Raw genomic sequence first — 17,287 nt, 5'->3', positions numbered from 1 at the left:
ATCATATAGCGGGGGGGGGGAGGGGAGTTGGATGAAAGTCTGCCAGATCGCTCTGGGAGCTCAACTGGAAGTATCTGGGGCTCCACTGCATGTGTGGATAGGTGTGAGTGTGCAGGTTTGGGGACATCCAGGAGAGGAGATGGAGCTCTGGCCATCACCTTGTCCTTTTCTGCCAGTCTAAGCTGCTGAGGAGGACCAGCATCTCCTCTGTGCTCCTTCCTCTTCTCCCTCTCTTCATCCTCCAGGCCTCCCCAGCTGTCTTCTATTTTTTTTCTCTTGAATCCTTCCAGCCATCTGCTTCCTGGATCATCCTGGCTACATCCTCTCTCTGTGTCCCTGTGCCCTTTACCATGTAGATATGGCATCCATCCCTCCTCTCTTCTTCTCCCTGGTCCTGACTCCCTTCCCAAAGCTCTGATGTGGCCCGGGGCCTCTCTCCCCAGTGCGGGCACTGGACGCACAGGTTGCTACATCGTCCTGGATGTGATGCTGGATATGGCTGAGTGTGAGGGCGTTGTGGACATTTACAACTGCGTGAAGACCCTCTGCTCCCGGCGTGTCAACATGATCCAGACCGAGGTGAGTGAGCCGTGATGTCCCACCTCTGCTTTGAGGTCTTGGGTCTGCAGTGAGTTACTCAGGGTGGATGTGGGTGGGGTGTGTCTGAGGGGTGTCCTTGTGCTCTGTCCTGCCCAAGAATCCTTTGTAACAGTGGACTGCCAGCCTCTTAGAGCCTTCCTGAACTTAGCCCCGCTGTGGTGTCTTGGATAGGTCAAATGACAATATGCTCTGTAGTCAAGACATACCAGGGTTTTATCCCCAGTAGATTTGGGCCCTTGGGCTATCTCCTCACCTCCCAAAGCATCTCCCGGGTGTGCTATGGTTGTGAAGTAAGAGACAAACTAACATGACCGAGAAATTGCCTCAAGTGGTGTTGAAAGCCCAACTTTGAACTTGCTTATCTCCCGCTCCCCTGGGATCTCCAGCTCCTGGTCCCTTCATCATCCATCCCCACCTTCTCATCTCCTGTTCCAGGAACAGTACATCTTCATCCATGATGCAATCCTGGAGGCCTGCCTGTGTGGGGAGACCACCATCCCTGTCAATGAGTTCAAGGCTACCTACAGAGAGATGATCCGCATTGATCCTCAGAGTAATTCTTCCCAGCTACGGGAAGAGTTTCAGGTGGGGACTGAGTGTGGTGTGGTGTGGTGGTGATGGTGGTGGTGGTGGTAGTGTGGTGTGGTGGTGTGGTGGTGTAGTGGTGGTGGTGGTGTGTGTGTGAGCTCTTCATTTTTATGGTCACCAAAGGCCAAACAAGAGGGAGAAGCCCGTGGCACAGCTAGAGGGAAGGAGTTGGATTGCAAGGAAAGACTGAGACAGAAGAGGAGGTGGTACATCAAAGCACTTCATTCAAACGCTTGAAGGGTTTGGTTTCTCTGAGGCCAGATAAACCTGGGGTCCAATCCTGGCTTCTCTAGTTATGCGACGTGAATAGCCTTGAGCAAGTCATTTACGGAGGCAAATGATCTTCATTTTTGTTACTCAGAAAAAAGACATAGTTAATATTGCTTTATAGTGTTTGTATTTAACAAGATCCTCCTGGTCTTAAGTAAAAAAAAAAAAACAATCTAGCTCAATGGCTGCAGTTGCTACGAAGTGTGAGAGTGGTGCAGCTTCATTTGTGGCTTGATCCAGAGCACCGGCTTGAATCAGGACATACAATCTATCCAGACAGATCACTGAACTGGGCAGGCCAGCACCTCTGCCTGTTGCCCGGAGCAAGCTCTGAGGAAGAAGCAGGGTTCTAGAGTTGTTCCTAGCCAAGCACTGATACGCTAGTAACGGTCCTCCCCAGTCTTGCTGTGGATTGAGCCCTGGGTGTACCACACTCTGCCCTATGCTGACATTGTCTCACTTTATCCTGCTGGCAGCCTCATGAAGTAGATGTGTTGCTTTCCCATCTTACAGTTGAGGACAACTGAGGTCGAGAGATAAAGTAGCTTGTCTAAAATTACTGGGGTGGTGGGGAGGCAGATCTTAGGTTTCAGAGCTCAGTCCAGGCCCTGTATGGGCTGGAGATAGGGAACTTGGGTTCCTCAGTTTCTCCATCTACTCATGGAGTTAATAACCTAGCCCAGTGTCCTTGTGAGGCTATGAGTTTGCCCTGCAAGCCACAGGTGTGCCTCCCTGTCCCCATTCCACTCCCCGTAGACGCTGAACTCCGTCACACCACCGCTGGATGTGGAGGAATGTAGCATCGCCCTGCTTCCCCGGAACCGTGACAAGAACCGCAGCATGGATGTTCTGCCACCTGACCGCTGCCTGCCCTTCCTCATCTCCACCGATGGGGACCCCAACAATTACATCAATGCGGCTCTGACTGATGTGAGGACTGGGGGTGGGGACGCAGGATGGGGCTGTGGGACTCCCCGTCACAGCAGCATCTAAAAGCCTCTAGGAGTCAAGAGAGTAGAGCCCAGAGCTCTGATGGGGGGGACACTCTTCATTCATTCTGGGAACCAGGCCCATGGGGGTGAGCCTTCCATTCCCACCAATACCCTACTCGAGGCATTACTCAGTGTTCCCACTCTGGTGGTGTTCTCAGGCTCACTGGGGTCTGGGTTGTGGGGTTTGGGTGGGGTTGTCTCCAGGATCAGCCTGAGTAGGAGGAATGATTGAGGGGGGCTCTGGCTGGGGAGGCCTTGAGGCTTGAGGGTAGGGTTTGAGACCTGGTATTTACAGAGCCTGTGGAGGTCGAGCTAGACCCTAGTTTGGAATGGTCACTTGTCCCTGGTCCTCCCTGACTGTGGCTAAGAGCTCAAGAGCCATTTGCTACTCTCTTTCTTGGCTCCCAGACTGGGGCCTTCAGCTCCTTTACTGGGTGTTGGAAGCATGGCTGGAGATGGTGCTGGAGTTTTAGGGTTCCAGAACACTGCAGTCTGCGGGTGAAGATTCTGTGAGTGTCATCCCCATTCCTTTCTGCAGTTGGAGCCAATCAGGAGAGATAGGTAGAAGAGACAGACAGCTGGAGATCCAGCTGGGACAGGAAATGTAAGCTAATGTGGCTACAGATATATGACCAAGGGAGCTAGGCACCGTGGGCTCATGCTTATAATCATAGCTACTCAGGAAGCTGAGATCAGGAGGGTTGTGGCTCAAAGCCAGCCTGGGCAGAAAAGTCCAACAGTCCATCAGCAAGTAGCCAACAAAAAGCCAGATTGGAGGTATGGCTTGCAAGCAAGCCAAGGGAAATATGAGACCCTATATTAGGGAAATAAAAGAGATGTGGCTAAGGGGAGTGGCTCTGTGTTCATCCCTCAGTCAGATGATTTCCTCTCCCAGATGCACCTGGACCCTCACACTTTCGGGTTATCGTCCTCCTCTGGGCAGACATTATGTGTGGATAGGGCAGGGATGGTGACAATGCTTCTGAGAGGAAGGGGTAGCGCCAAGCAGCTCACCCAGGAGAGGAGAGAATGAAATGAGGGCTGCAGCTAGCAGCAACAGTATCAGGGGACCCTTTCCTCCCTCCCCCATGGAGATGAGAGATGGGGGAGATGGAGAAGAGCCTTCTGTGGACTGGTTTAGGCCAACAGCCCCTCAGCAGGAGAATACTAAGCAGGTGTATGCTTACTGGCTTGCCTGGGGGTATACGGCCTCCTGAGAGGCTCTGGAGTATTAGAATATGGCTTCACTTCTGCTCCCTTTGTGGCCTTGGTGTGCCCATCTACTCCCTGGGGACGGAAGAGGTGGCTCTGTGAGCCTTCTGCACCTCTAGCTGGGAGTTGGGAGGGTCATGTTGGGCTCTCTGGCCTACGTGGGTGTGGCCTGCTAGGTGGAGAAGCTATTGGCTCAGTCCTGCCCCTCCTGTGTCCTCCAGGCACCTGAGCCCAGCCATGTAAGGTCAGCCCAGGAGACAGGAGATCTGCCTCTTGCACTGTAGTAGGACCAGTCAGGTTCTGCTTGGATGGCCAGTCTTTCCTGGGCTGCCTCAGCTTGAGTTCAGAAGTTGGCTAGGCCTGACTTTTTTTTTTTTGTTGTTGGTCATGAGTCTTGAACTCTGGGCCTGGGCACTGTCCCTCAGCTCTTCAGCTCAAGGCTAGCACTCTACCACTTGAACCACAATGCCACTTCCAGTTTTCTGGTGGTTAATTGGAGACAAAAGTCTCCAATTTCCTGCTTGGGCTAGCTTTGAACTGAGATCCTCAGATCTCAGCCTCTTGAGTAGTTAGGGTTACAGATGTGAGCCACCAGCACCTGGCTTAGGCCTGACTTTGAGCACTGCTGGTCCAGGAGCCATCAGAGTCCTAGGAACAACTGGGGAGACCTCGTGTCTCTTTTATCACATGCAGGATTGTGAAGTCCAGGGCATGATTTGCTAAAGCCCCAGGTCAGGACCAAGACCAGAGTAAGCCAGACAAGGGCCAGGGTCCCAGAAGCTGAGGCAATCCCCAGGTCAAGAGAATGGAGTTGTAAGAGAAGAGCTCAGGAGAGTGAGAGGCAAGGCATAGTGGGGTCAGGCAGGACCCAAGGGGAGACTTGGGGCCAGACTAACATGATAGGCAGGACAAGGGGAGGAACAGGGGAACGGAGTCAATGCCTATTACCCTCTAGAGTGCTTGGGTGGGTCTTACACTCATCCATGGAGTTGCAAGTGGTCTAGAGATTTGTTTATTCAGAAATACTTATTGAACTACTACAAGGTGTTAGGCAGAGGTCACATCTCGAGATGTTTACGCTCCTGAAGTTTGCATTTGGAGTGGCAGGGGAGGTGCAATCAATAATAAATATGGGATACAAATGTTATGCAATGCAAATTTCTATAGTGAACAACCAGTCAGGAGGTTTAATGAGAGTCTGGGGCTGCTTTTGATGAGGTGGTACGGGAGGGCCTGTTTCAGGAGTTTAAGCAAAGACTAGAAAGAAGTGAGGGACCAGAGCCATGCTGACATTTGGAAAATTAGGTCTGCGCAGCAGAGATACAAGTAGATACAAAGGTCTCGAGGCAGGGAGCAAGTTTGGCTTCATTTTTGAAGATCTTTTGCTGTGCAGTTTGCAGAGGCCATGGGCTGGAACTAGAGGCCTGGGGGCCCAGCTCATCTCAGGCCTCTGAGAAGTGGGCTATTGACGGTAATCTGGTCCTGAGGACACAATTGTCTAGCTCTGCGTGGGCTGAGTGGAGAGAAAGCCTGCAACAGAGCCTCTGCCGTGGCAGGGTTGCACACGGGTTGAGTGCCAGTTTCTCTGTAGAGCTACACACGGAGCGCGGCGTTCATCGTGACCCTGCACCCGCTGCAGAGTACCACCCCTGACTTCTGGAGGCTGGTCTACGACTATGGGTGCACCTCCATCGTCATGCTCAACCAGCTGAACCAGTCCAACTCTGCTTGGGTAAGGCCCCACTGCCAGGGCCTCAGTGTGTTCCAGGATCCTGGGCCCCAAGTCACATGGTGGAGCCCTTCCTTGCCACCTATCCATTGTGTGCCATTAGATGAGCCATACTCCCTCCCAGAGACCCAGTTTCCTCATTTGTAAAACAAAGGTATCAAAGCACACTTATTGCAATTCATTCAATGGCTGAAGTCAGCTTTGTACTTTGGGTCTAATTACAATCTGCAACGACCTGGGGGTGGAGGCTTTGAGAAAGTGATGGAAATTAAGACCCGCACGGATAAAGAGCCTTCTCCAAGGTCCCGTAGCTAGGAAGTGACTGTGTGTCCCATGCTGGCTGCCTTATTCAGTTTCTGTTTTCTTATTAGCTCTATTAAGCTGCTCAATTGGGCAGGCCTTTGACATAGAGTGAAAGTCAAGCCTCCTGTTTCCTGACTGTTTGACCTAGGGTAATATGTTTCTTGACCTGTTTGAGCCTCAGTTTCCCTCTTTGAAACATGGAGAAAAACACTGGGCTTATTTGTTGGGATGCTGTGCTGTGCCTGGCAGTCATCAGCACTCAGGTCATGGCAGGGATGAAGATGATCAGGTTGACAGTTGCTATGAGGCTGGCCAACCTCTGGCTCAGCAGTGGCCTAGGGGCAGCCCCTACTACTCCTCTTTTCCTTTTGGGGGGTCCCAGAGATGGAGTTTTTGGAAGTGCAAATGGCCTTCCAACCCTGTGTGATTGCATGCCTTAGATCTCTGGACCCCTTAGTGCCTCTGCTCTGTGCTCCAGGAGGCTAGAGGGTTTTCTGTAAAATGAGAATGGCCTCTTGTGACTGGACTTGCATTAACTGGGTTTTTTGTTTGTTAGTGTCAGTGCAATGGGGCTGGAAGTTTGAGCCTTTAGCTCTTGCTGGGTTTTTCCACTAATACCTGGCATACTACCACTTGAGTCACACCTTCATCTTCAGCTTTTTGCTAGTTAACTGGAGATAAGAGTCTTTTGGATTTATATGCCTGGGCTAGATATTTAAACCATGATTGTCAAGGCTCAGCCTCCTGAGTAGCTAAGATTATAGGTGTGAGCCACCGGTGCCTGGCTATCTGGGCTCTTTATGAACCAGGCTCTTGGTACATGACCCGGATTGTAGAGAATGGGAATCTACACCTGAATGGGGGGTCTGCAGTGAATACTAGCTGTGGCAGGAACCCACCTTTACTAGGGCAGGGACAAAGACCCAGAGGAAGCTCATCCAGATATCACTTCTTGCTCATGCATTCAGCCACTTTTCCCCAGGGACTGTCCCTGCCAGACTCCGCAGTGGGCAGTGGGGTGGACACAGGGAGAAGACCCAGCCCCTTCTAGATCACCAAGCCTGAGAGCAAGTATTCCAGTAATGATGTGGTAATGAGAGCATAGAGGGAAAAGGACTATGACTGGACACAGAGAAACCTGGGGGAAAAGGAATCAAGGAGTCTTCTGGAGGAAGCAAGATCTGAGCTGAAATGTGGGAAGGAAAACGAGGAGGTAGGGGGAAGTGTAAAAAGTACGAGTAATGTCTGACCATAGGGGGTTGCAGGGCCACAGGCACAACGAGGAAGGCAGAGTCCTTTCCTCCTGGGGCTGTGGTCGGAGGAAAGCTGATAGAGCATGGCGTCATTTGGGATGAGTTGGGGGCATCTCAGGAGTGACTGCCATCCCCACCATCTCTATCCCTGATGTGTACTTAGCACCTTTCTCTGTGCCAGGCACAGCATGGCACCAAGCCTCCTCATGTACCCCTCACATGGTCCTCCTAGTAACCCCAGGAAATGGGTCCAGTGCTGGTTGCCATTTTACAGAGAAGGAAATTGAGGCTCAGAAGGTAAATGAACATATCCTAGTTTCACACATGGAGAAATGGGATCCAGGCATGGAGGAGACTAGAAGGTGAGGCTTCAGAAGGACCGACCGACCCATAGGACCTGGGTGTGTACGTGTGGGCTATGCCTCCTCGGTCCCCCTCATGTCTCTGGCCTAGTCTGCAGGGACAGGTAGGTAGGACGCTGCCCCTGGTCCAGAAGCAGGGAGCTAACATGTGATACCTCATTCTGGGCTGGTGCTGAGGTCAGAGGCAGTGAGAGAGAAGGCAGGAGCCGGCTTGGGGTGAATGGGGTGACCGAGACCTGTCCTTGGAAGTTGTGTGCACACACTGCACGTGTGGGCATGGATGTGTTGTAACGGAGGAGTCTAGCCATGTGCACTGGACATCACTATGCTGTCTGTGATAGGAAAGCATCAGCATTGAGCACTCCGGGAAGGTGTGCCCTGCAGTCCGCTGAGTGGTGGTGGGTAGCTGTGGTGGCATCCTGGTGGAGGAGTAGCTGTGAGGGTGAGCCCCACCCAGCTCTCCCCAGCTCTGCTCTCTATGCCTATGCCACCAGCCCTGCCTGCAATACTGGCCAGAGCCAGGCCGGCAGCAGTACGGCCTCATGGAAGTGGAGTTTGTGTCAGGCACTGCGGATGAAGACTTGGTGGCCCGAGTTTTCCGGGTACAGAACATCTCTCGGGTAAGTGGTCTGAGTTTCCCAAGGGTGAGGACCTGGGTGACGGCTGGGTTGCCGTTAGTGATCCCCTTGAGGTCATCAGGGGCCCCTGTGGCCCCAGTGCTCATGTTCCCTTGGCTGGCTGCCCATGCCCCCAGCTGCAGGAGGGCCACCTGCTGGTGCGGCACTTCCAGTTCCTGCGCTGGTCTGCCTACCGGGACACACCCGACTCCAGGAAGGCCTTTCTGCACCTGCTGGCTGAGGTGGACAAGTGGCAGGCGGAGAGCGGGGACGGGCGCACCGTGGTCCACTGCCTGTGAGTGCTTGCCTGCCTTTCCTGGAGGAACCCTGGGAACACTGGGTATAGATTCCACCTGGGGCAACTGCACAGCCCTGCCATGTGGTGCCTGACTTCATCTGCTTGATTAGAGATGTGTACCTGATAAGATCATAGCATGCTTTTTATGCCGACGGAATTGCAGGCTGTTCATGCAGTGCAAGTGAAAATATCCTTCATCCATCCACTCATCCATCCATCCATCCATCCATCCATCCATCCATCCCCATCGCTCAATTATCCACTCAGATGTTCAGCCCATTCATTTATTCATTCACTCATTCACACATGCATCTATCCATCCATCCAGCCAGCCATCCATTCATCCACTCACTTATCTACTCGTTTGTTCATCGATTCACTCATTCATAGGCTTGCCTCAGAGATAAATCCATGAATTCACTCATGTCTGGGTACAGCTACTCTCTTGACCCTCACCTTTTCACATTTCTGGTATTCACGGAGCCTCCCAGGGCTTGGCAGGGCATACTAGGGAGCTGAGTTGGTGCTGGACTGGCCAGTTCTAGTTTGAGGGAGAAGTGGGCTGAAGGCTGGTTGGTCCCATCCCGTGTGGTGAATGAAGAGTCCCAGGGGTAGGGGCGAGGCTTGGAGTGGAGGGAGAACCTTTGGTGGGTGGGTTGGCTCTAGTGTGGTGCACCTGGGTGTCTACACTGCCAGGCTGTGTGTTTGCTGCATGACTGCCCTTTCGGAGTGTCTAGCTTCTTTTCTCTAGGAATCTACAGGCCTTCCTTTCATAAGGTTGTGTCTTCTGAGATGACTTGAGGCTTCCATGATAGTTTCAGCCTCAGCTGTGTCTAACCTTCTGATTGGTTGCTGTCCTCAAGGCCTCACCCCTCACTTTTGGCCTTCAGGATTCTGCCCATGCCTTTTGTTCTGGGGCTCTGTCCTTCACCCTTTGGATTCTACTTCTCCCAAACCTTTCCTGTGTCTCCTAGGAATGGGGGTGGCCGTAGTGGCACCTTCTGCGCCTGCGCGACAGTCCTGGAGATGATTCGCTGCCACAGCCTGGTGGATGTTTTCTTTGCTGCCAAAACGCTTCGGAACTACAAGCCCAATATGGTGGAGACCATGGTGAGGGGCATTTCCTGGGACCCTGCCACTTCTATCTCCCACCCTGGCCAAGTTCCTGGGTATCTGCTCCCCTCACTCACCTTGATCCCGCCTTGGGGCCTTGGCTCTAGTCCTGAGGTGTCAGGCATTGCTCTCACTCCCTCAGGGCAGCTCAGGGCTCACCTAGGTCTTCTCTCTCCAGTCCCAGGAAGCAGCCAAGCTCATGATCCCTTCTTTTCCTCTTCCCAGGATCAGTACCACTTTTGCTACGATGTGGCCCTGGAGTACCTGGAGGGGCTGGAGTCAAGATAGCGGCCCCTGGTCTAGAACACCCGCTGTGCACTCAGGGCCAGGCCTGACATCCCAGACTAGCCAGGAGGACCTGTGCTCCCAACTCTGCTTAGCCATAGCCCGATGGGGAAAGTGCTGGAGTTGACTGCTGGGTCATCCTGGTGTCCCCAGGGACTGGCTGTGGGCCAGGGAGGAGATTGGCAAGACTGCAGTCCAGCGCTACCTGCAGACCTGTGCTGAGAGGCTTGGCACCGCCTGCCACAGTGACAGGAGAAGAAAAGCCAGCTTGTTCCACTTGGTTCCAGCCCAGCCCTTGGCAGAGAAGAGTGAGGTCCTGCAAAGAGTGTCTCAGGCCAAAGTATCTACCCTGCAGGGTCTGGGGTGTGGCATCTTGAGTCCCTTGTGGTTGAGCTTCCCTGAGAGTGCTGAGCAGGCTGGGCTCTCCTTGATTTTCCAGTGGGACACACTGACCACCCTCTTCAGGGGAATTGCAGTGCCCGCCCTATAATTCCTGGGGTATTGGCTCACCACCTTCCCCACTTCTGCTTTCCTGACATGTGCTCTGAGCTTCCTGGGACAGGATCTGTCCATCCATGACATAACCTGTGTGGGCTCCTTTCTGGCCTGGCCCTGAGTCTGCAGAATGAAGCCACCTCAGCTCTTCCTTTCCTTAGCCTTCAGGACTCTTATCACTTGGTTCTGCCAGTGTGGGTCGGTGATGGTCTGCAAGGTTGAACCACAGTTCCTGGGGCTGAGGTCCCTATGGGTTGTGGTCAGGCTGCTCACTGGGGAGAGGGCAGTGCCGGGGCAGAGCTGGTCACAACCCGTAGAGTTCAGAGGAAGGAGGGGTACTGGGAGATGGAGGATCAGTGCTTTTTATTTTTTTTTTTTGGTTGTTTATTTTGTTATTTTTTTGATGGGTGGGTGGGAAGGTCTCTTTAAAATGAGGCAGGCCACACCCCCATTCCGTGCCTCAATTTCCCCATCTGTAAACTGTAGATATGACTACTGACCTACCTCTCAGGGGGCTGTGGGGAGGCATAAGGTAATGTTTGTAAAGCGCTTTGTAAATAAACGTGCTCTCTGAATGCCACCCCGCGGCCCTGTGTGTGTCTGACCAGCTTGATGGAGACCCACTTGCCCACCACAGCTTCCCAGTGCACTCAGGGTCACAGGCATGGGTTCTAGGCTAGCCTTGGTTTTTCTTTCTATAGAAGGTCATTCCAAGGAGCTCTGGACATTGTTGCCTCCATCCAGGTCTCTGAAACAGTTCCTTAGGCTGAAGCCTTTATCCCAAGGTCTGAAACTGCCTCTCACTGCTCTGGGATGGGTTAAATTAGGCACAGCATGAAAGGCTTAGGATTTGGTGTTAAGCAAAACCCATGTTAGTCAGCTGAAGACCCTAGGTGAGTCAGCTGCTATCTCTGGTCTTGTCTTACCTGTAAGATGGACTACATTTGGATCAGATGAGGCTGTGATTAAGAATCTCATACAGTGCATGGCCTGCTGGAAGGGTGTCCAGTATACAAATAGCAGAGACTGGTACAGGAGACATAGTTCTGAGGAAGGCCATCATCACCTGGAATAGAAGGAGGAGTGAGCTGGCTGGAAGGGACCTGAGTCTTTCTTGCTTTTTCACAAGCTTGCTGTGTGTCCTGGGGTAAGACAATTGCTGTTTCTTTAGATGAAAACTAGTTCTATGGCATACTGATGCTATTGCCATAACTGACTTTCTTTGGGTCAAGGGGTATGACCCCTTCTAATGACCTCATAGTTCAACCTCCTTTAATATGAGTTAAAGTGTATTGGGCCATTCTGGTCCCATTTGACTAAGATACACACTTCTCCCCCCTCATTCTGAACTGACCTCTGAGCCTTACTGCAAAGGCCTAAATGTATGTCTCAGATCCTGGCTGAGCTATAGAGTTTGATTTGCTTTGGCTAGCAGAATGACAGAAGTGACCACCTGTGGATTCTGGGTCCCAGACCTCCAGAGGCCTAGCAGGTTTTGCTTTTGTCCTTCTGGAACTCTGCCCTGTGAGGAAGTCCATGTAGACTACTTGACATTTTGAGGGTACCTGGAAGAGATCAGGACATCCCACCATCAGTCAAAATCAACTGTCAGACCCAAGAATAAGAGCATCTTGGACCTTCCAGCCCAATCCACCTGTCAGGTGAGTAGAGCCACATGATTGATTACTAGAAACTGACTAACCTCAAGAGTTGAGAGACATAATAACCCGTTCTTAAGCTATTAAGTTTTAGGATTCTTTGTTATATACCCAAAGCTAACTGCTATAAAAATGTTCTGGGTGGTATGGATATAGTTTTCCTCTTTGCTCCTTGAAGGGTTGAGCTCCTTAGGAGTGTTCTGTGTTCATCTTGTTGCATCCACTGTCCAGCAAAGGGCTTGTCTTCGATCTGGTGCTTAGGAAATGTTGGTGTTTGGAGGGAAGGCAGGAGAGACAGTGTGAGTCTGCCTGCCTGACTTCACATGACCTTTGGGAGCACTGGGACTGAGTTGAGCAGTAACAGCTCCAGAATCATCAGGTCAGGGTTCACTCCAGCTACACAATCCCAGAAGGTGACCTTGTAAGTCCCTCCAAACACCTCACAATGAACATCATGATACTTAGAAGATTAGTCATGAGATTTATAGATCAACTATTTAAAAGCGTGAGCATATTTCCTAATCAGGTAATTAGCCTTCAGTAAAGGATGCCAATCAGTATTTATGATGATTTGATTTCCAATCTTTTGGAGGTACTGGGGATTGAATTCTAGGCCTTGTGCTTGCTAGGCAAGTGCTCTTCCTCCTGAGCGGCACCCCAGCCCTTTTTGCTTTTAGTTGATTAGATGGGGTCTTGTGTTCTTGCCTAACCCTGACTTGGATGACAGTCTTGCGATCTTCCTACTTTTGCCTCCTGTGTGTCTGGGTCCACAGGTTTGCGCCTCCAGATCTGTCTTGTTCATTGAGGTAGAATCTTGCTATCTCTTGCCTAAGTAGGCCCTTCTAATCTCTATCTCCTGACTAGCTGGGATAGTAGGCATGTGCTACCATGCCCAGGCTTGACTTGACAGTGCAAAAGCCAACCACATTTATTAGAAACTACTACTCAAATTTTGAATCTTGCTCTTTCCCCAGACTAGCAATCTGTGGCGTAATCATCTCTCTTGATTCTGGATGAGAAGTATAGCTCTTGGTCCTGCCATGTGACCAGAAGGGAAATATCCATCCTCTTCAGGGCACTATGTTGCCTAACAACGATGTTTGGTGGGTGAGGTGGAGTGAATGCACTTTGACTTCGGACATTTTCAGTATAGGATGGGTTTATCAAAAGGCCCAACATCATTGTGCTTAGAAGGAGCACTGGTGTGAAGTCCCTGGATGACAGACTGTTGCCCATTGTCTTTCATTTAGTGTCCATTGCTGTTTTCCATGCCTAACACCCTTTATCCATACAGTAACTCTAAAGCAGGCATTTCTGGTCCTTCTTAGAGATGAGCAATTGGAGGAATACAATGAGTTTACTTACCTGAGGTCACCTAGCAGATTACAAATCCTGGGTCTCATCTGCTCTGCTCTGGGGCCAGCCTGGTGGTGTCAAGGTCCCTGATGTGGGATCACAAGGGGAACTTGGAGGGTTTTCAGATGCTGGGATGGGTGGTGACTTCTAGGATGGGAAAGCCCATCCTAGAGAGCATGAGGAGAGTAATGATCTGCAGTTCTGTCCAGGGCCCTGGGCTATGCAGATGTGGGCAGAAACCTCCAGTCTACCCCAGGCCTGGTGCACAGGCTTTGTGTAAACACAGATGGGTGGAAGAAGAGATTGCCTACAACTGCTGGGAACTAAATTGTTTCTTTATGTCATAATAAATCAGGCTGCAGGGTGGCCAGGGCAATCATTACTTCCTACTACCTCTCTGCTGTCCCCTGATGGTAACATGCTGTGTATGTTACCTAGGCCACCTGTGAGCTATCTCTGTCACTGGGCTCTACTGACTTCCCCCTGCTGATCTGTGATGGGAGCTGAAGGCAGTGGTTCATGGCAGGCTGTAGAATCAGCAGTGTGTGAGCATAGGACAGTACATGGGGCAGGGGGCTCTATGTGGATAGTTATCTGTCAGTCTCCAATGGAGCCTGAGAGGTGGATACTATCTCACCCTCTTTTTATAGATGAGGAGGCTGAGGCTCAGAGATCCTGAGGCCAGAAACATGGATCATCACATACAAATAGAAATGACTGTGTGTGTGTGTGTGTGTGTGTGTGTGTGTGTGTGTGTGTGTGTGTGTGTGTGTGTGTGTGTGTGTGTGTGTGTGTGGCAGTATTGGAGTTTAACTGGGGACCTTATGTTTGCTAGAGAGCCACTCAACCACTGAGCCCAAGTATATTTTTGACTAAAAAAATAGGCCATACCTTCATTGTTTGCTGCTGGGGTGCTCCAGGTCTCTCTTCTGACTGTGTCCTTCCCCCATACCTTAGCCTACTCTTCTCCTTTCCTTTCTCCTAGCTCTACCTGGACATCCTTTGTTAGTCTGACACCCTTTGCATAGTTCCAACCTCAAGCCTTTGTGATTTATGTTATGAACACACTGAATATCCCCTCCACACTTCCTCTCCTCCCCCCTCCCCCATGTCCCTGCCCTCCTGGCCATTGCTTCCTCTGTCCCTGTTCCCCAGGGTCCTCCCTACTTTCTCACAGGGATGATTGGTTGATTGCTTCCTCCCCTATGAGTCTGAGTAGTAGCGAGGCTGGGGCTATGTGGATCCCATCCCACTGTGTCTCCATGCACAGAGCATGGGGCTTGGCACACATCAGTGAGTGTTCATTGAATGACTGAGAGTTGCAGAGTTGGGACTCCCACACAGATCTGGCAGAATACAGTTCCCATCCTCTTGAGTGCATGGTTTTCAGTCTTCGGGACAAACAGTGGATGAACAGTCACTTATGCCATGAGACTGGGTTCCAATGCTAGCTGGGCCGTTGCTATGCTGAACAGCCTTCAGCAACAGCCATTCTCTCTGGGGCTGTGCCTCTTGATTTGTCCAATAAGGAGGTAGAAAAAGTTCTTTTGAGGGCCCTAGTAGCGTGGCATTGGGTTCAGCATCCTCATGACAGAGGGGCTAGCTAGCACTGTCCAGGCTACTGTACTGTTCTATGCACCTGCTTTCCGAGCCTGGTGAAATCTTGGGCTCCAAGATCCTGTAGCTTGGTTTGGCCTGATTGGCTTGTATACGTCCTGTGGCAAGTCCTTGATTATACCTGCTGCAGATATTATTCCTAATATTCCCAGGAATCCTGAGAGATAGATGTTACCTAAATCACTCATCAGATGAGAAAAACAAGTGGAAAGAAGTCAGGAGAATCACTTAAGGCCACATAGGCAGAAAAGAACCAAATAGGATTAGCTACTTGACTCCAATATTACTGTTCTTCTACTTATCAGAGAAATTCTGGAAGATCCAAGCTTGAGCTGCATTGCCTGCTGGGACTATCTCTTGTCTACACATCAGTAGGTCCCACCGAGACACTTCCTAGGCCAGGCTCAGCCACAGATATCATGTGCAGGCTAAGCTGAGACCCACAACCAGGCAGCCGCTTGGATTCATTGCCTGGCACCTTGTCGGACTACGGAGAATGCTGCTGGATAAATGACTGAAGATTCTTGAGTTTGCAGATGGTGGGGTGGCCTGACTCAGCAGGATCCAAGGAGCTGAGAAGGCCTTTTCAAGAAAGATGAAATGTGTCTCCACTCACTTCCCACTTATTCCCAAGGGGGGGCGAGGAGAGGAGGAATCTGTCCAGGAATCTTATTTTCTATTCATTTGAAAGTGGAACAATGTGACTTTTCTTGAGCTGTGTTTAGAATGTAACTGCATTTTCTTTTGTAGGAGAGCTGAGGCTAGTGTTCACTCTCGGGGCTCTGTGCTTCTCCTTCAAAAGGCATAGACACTCTGCTCCTGGCCTTGCCCTCCAATAAACTCTTTGTTCCCTTCCATGTCTGCCAAGCTAAGCTTCTTATACACCCTTCTCTGCTCTGCTGTGTGATAATGGAACACGAATCCGGTGAAGTTTGTGAGCTGAAGCAATGCTAGGCTTGGTCAGCTGAGGGTGTTACAGGGATACAGAGGTGATGGCAGTAAGAAGACCTTTCCCTTCCAGGTTCTGGTCTTCCTTCCTTCTTTTGTTTCCTCAGTTAGTTCAGGAGCTGAGGCCCAGTGCCCAGTAGATTATGTAGACCAGCTTTAGATGTACCCCCAGTCCCAGCTGGAAGTGATTTCTGTAAACCAGTCCCACTCATACTCTTGGATCCTGCTTACCATCCCAAGGGCTATAGCGACCAGAGGCTGTTATTGTCATTCCTTCATAGGAAAGGTCTGTAGCAGAGAGGACTGTCTCTTGAGTCCTTGCTTCATTTGTTATTCACTTTACTGCAGCACAGACATAGGTACTGTTTTTGTACATGCTACCTCTGACACTCTTAGAGTCCGTGTTCTGTTGCTTTTGATAATCAACTGCCCTTTGCTAGATTTAACTCCTTATCTCAATATTTCTATGTACATGTTATGAATATGAACTCTGTGTCCTGATTGGGTCCCCAAATCAGGTCCCCTGATTGACCCAGACTTGAGTCCAGGTGGGCCAGCTCACAGACTCTCACAGATGGGGTATTGATTGGTTTTATTGTCTCCTTGGACTTGAGTGCAGGGTCTTGCTCCTGTCAATGGAAAATGGGATGCTCGTAATTTGCTGCACAGTGGCACCATAATTAAGCCATTGTCTTGGATGGATTTTGATTTAATATCAACTGAAGCTACATCTTAAAGGTCCAGTAACCCCTGCATTTGACCATTGCCTTTGTAATGAGATTGTAGTGTGGGATGTATATTTGGGTTCACTGGAATGCTTGCTAGAAAGAAAACGATAAGGTGAGGGCATTTAATTCTCAGCTGAAACCATAGTTTGAGACCCACAGGGCTTCCACGTCACCTATAAAAGAATCTTCCTCTTATTTTATGTACTGTAGGGCTGATAACACTGAAAATGAAACATAAAATTTAATTGTGTGGGCTGCACAATTTAAATGTCAGTGAAATTTATAGCATCACCAAGTTTCTCATGTGAAAGTTTGGACATAAATTAGGGGAGAATGGGATTCTGGAGCAGGGACATCCTGTTGGAGTCAGGTGAAAAAGAGACCTTTGAATCCCCAAGTCACTCTGAGCCTCTTTCGCTAATAGAAGTAAGTTTCTTGTATCTGAGGAAGTTGTGTTTCTTTTACTTGAAAACTCTGTGATGACCTCATTTGGGAAAGAAGTCTTGAAATGGACTGACCAGATTTCTTAAGATATGCTACAAGGACCTTTTGTTGCTACCAGATCTGTAATTATGGTCAATCTCTGTGCTTCATGAGGTCAGGTAAAAACTAGGGCCCATAAAGAAATAGTTAATGGGAAGATTTGACATAATACTTGTGAATATATATGGGAGTTGATTCCAAGAGTGGAGGACAATGCACAATCATTCTGAATTCCTGAAGGCGGATTTTTGTGTGTACATGCTAGTCTTGGGCTTGAACTCAGGACCTGGGTGCTGTCCATAAGCATTTTTGCTCAAGTCTAATACTGTACCATCTGAATCACATTTCCATTTTGGATTTTTGGTGTTTACTTAGAGATA

At 50.2% G+C, this 17,287-nt stretch overlaps 1 protein-coding gene across 7 annotated transcripts in view; it reads left to right on the top strand.

The window, feature by feature from the left end:
* The window catches only part of Ptpru (protein tyrosine phosphatase receptor type U), a 68,700-nt gene extending 58,003 nt beyond the window's left edge, over positions 1-10,697 (top strand). For all 7 annotated transcript variants that reach the window (XM_070037444.1, XM_070037443.1, XM_070037442.1 and 4 more), the window contains 8 exons: positions 444-579; positions 1,036-1,185; positions 2,215-2,388; positions 5,254-5,394; positions 7,804-7,929; positions 8,064-8,221; positions 9,199-9,334; positions 9,563-10,697. In XM_070037444.1, coding sequence (XP_069893545.1) covers positions 444-579; positions 1,036-1,185; positions 2,215-2,388; positions 5,254-5,394; positions 7,804-7,929; positions 8,064-8,221; positions 9,199-9,334; positions 9,563-9,625 — 1,084 coding nt within the window. In that variant the 3' untranslated portion in view covers positions 9,626-10,697. The remainder of the gene's footprint in view (positions 1-443; positions 580-1,035; positions 1,186-2,214; positions 2,389-5,253; positions 5,395-7,803; positions 7,930-8,063; positions 8,222-9,198; positions 9,335-9,562) is intronic.
* The last annotated feature ends 6,590 nt before the right edge of the window (positions 10,698-17,287 follow it).

The sequence above is a fragment of the Dipodomys merriami genome, unplaced genomic scaffold (assembly GCF_024711535.1).
Source record: "Dipodomys merriami isolate MVZ:Mamm:240054 unplaced genomic scaffold, mDipMer1.0.p SCAF_28, whole genome shotgun sequence".
Classification (NCBI taxonomy): domain Eukaryota; kingdom Metazoa; phylum Chordata; class Mammalia; order Rodentia; family Heteromyidae; genus Dipodomys; species Dipodomys merriami.
Note: the sequence above shows the minus strand (reverse complement) of the source record. Positions and strands in the feature narration are given on the sequence as shown.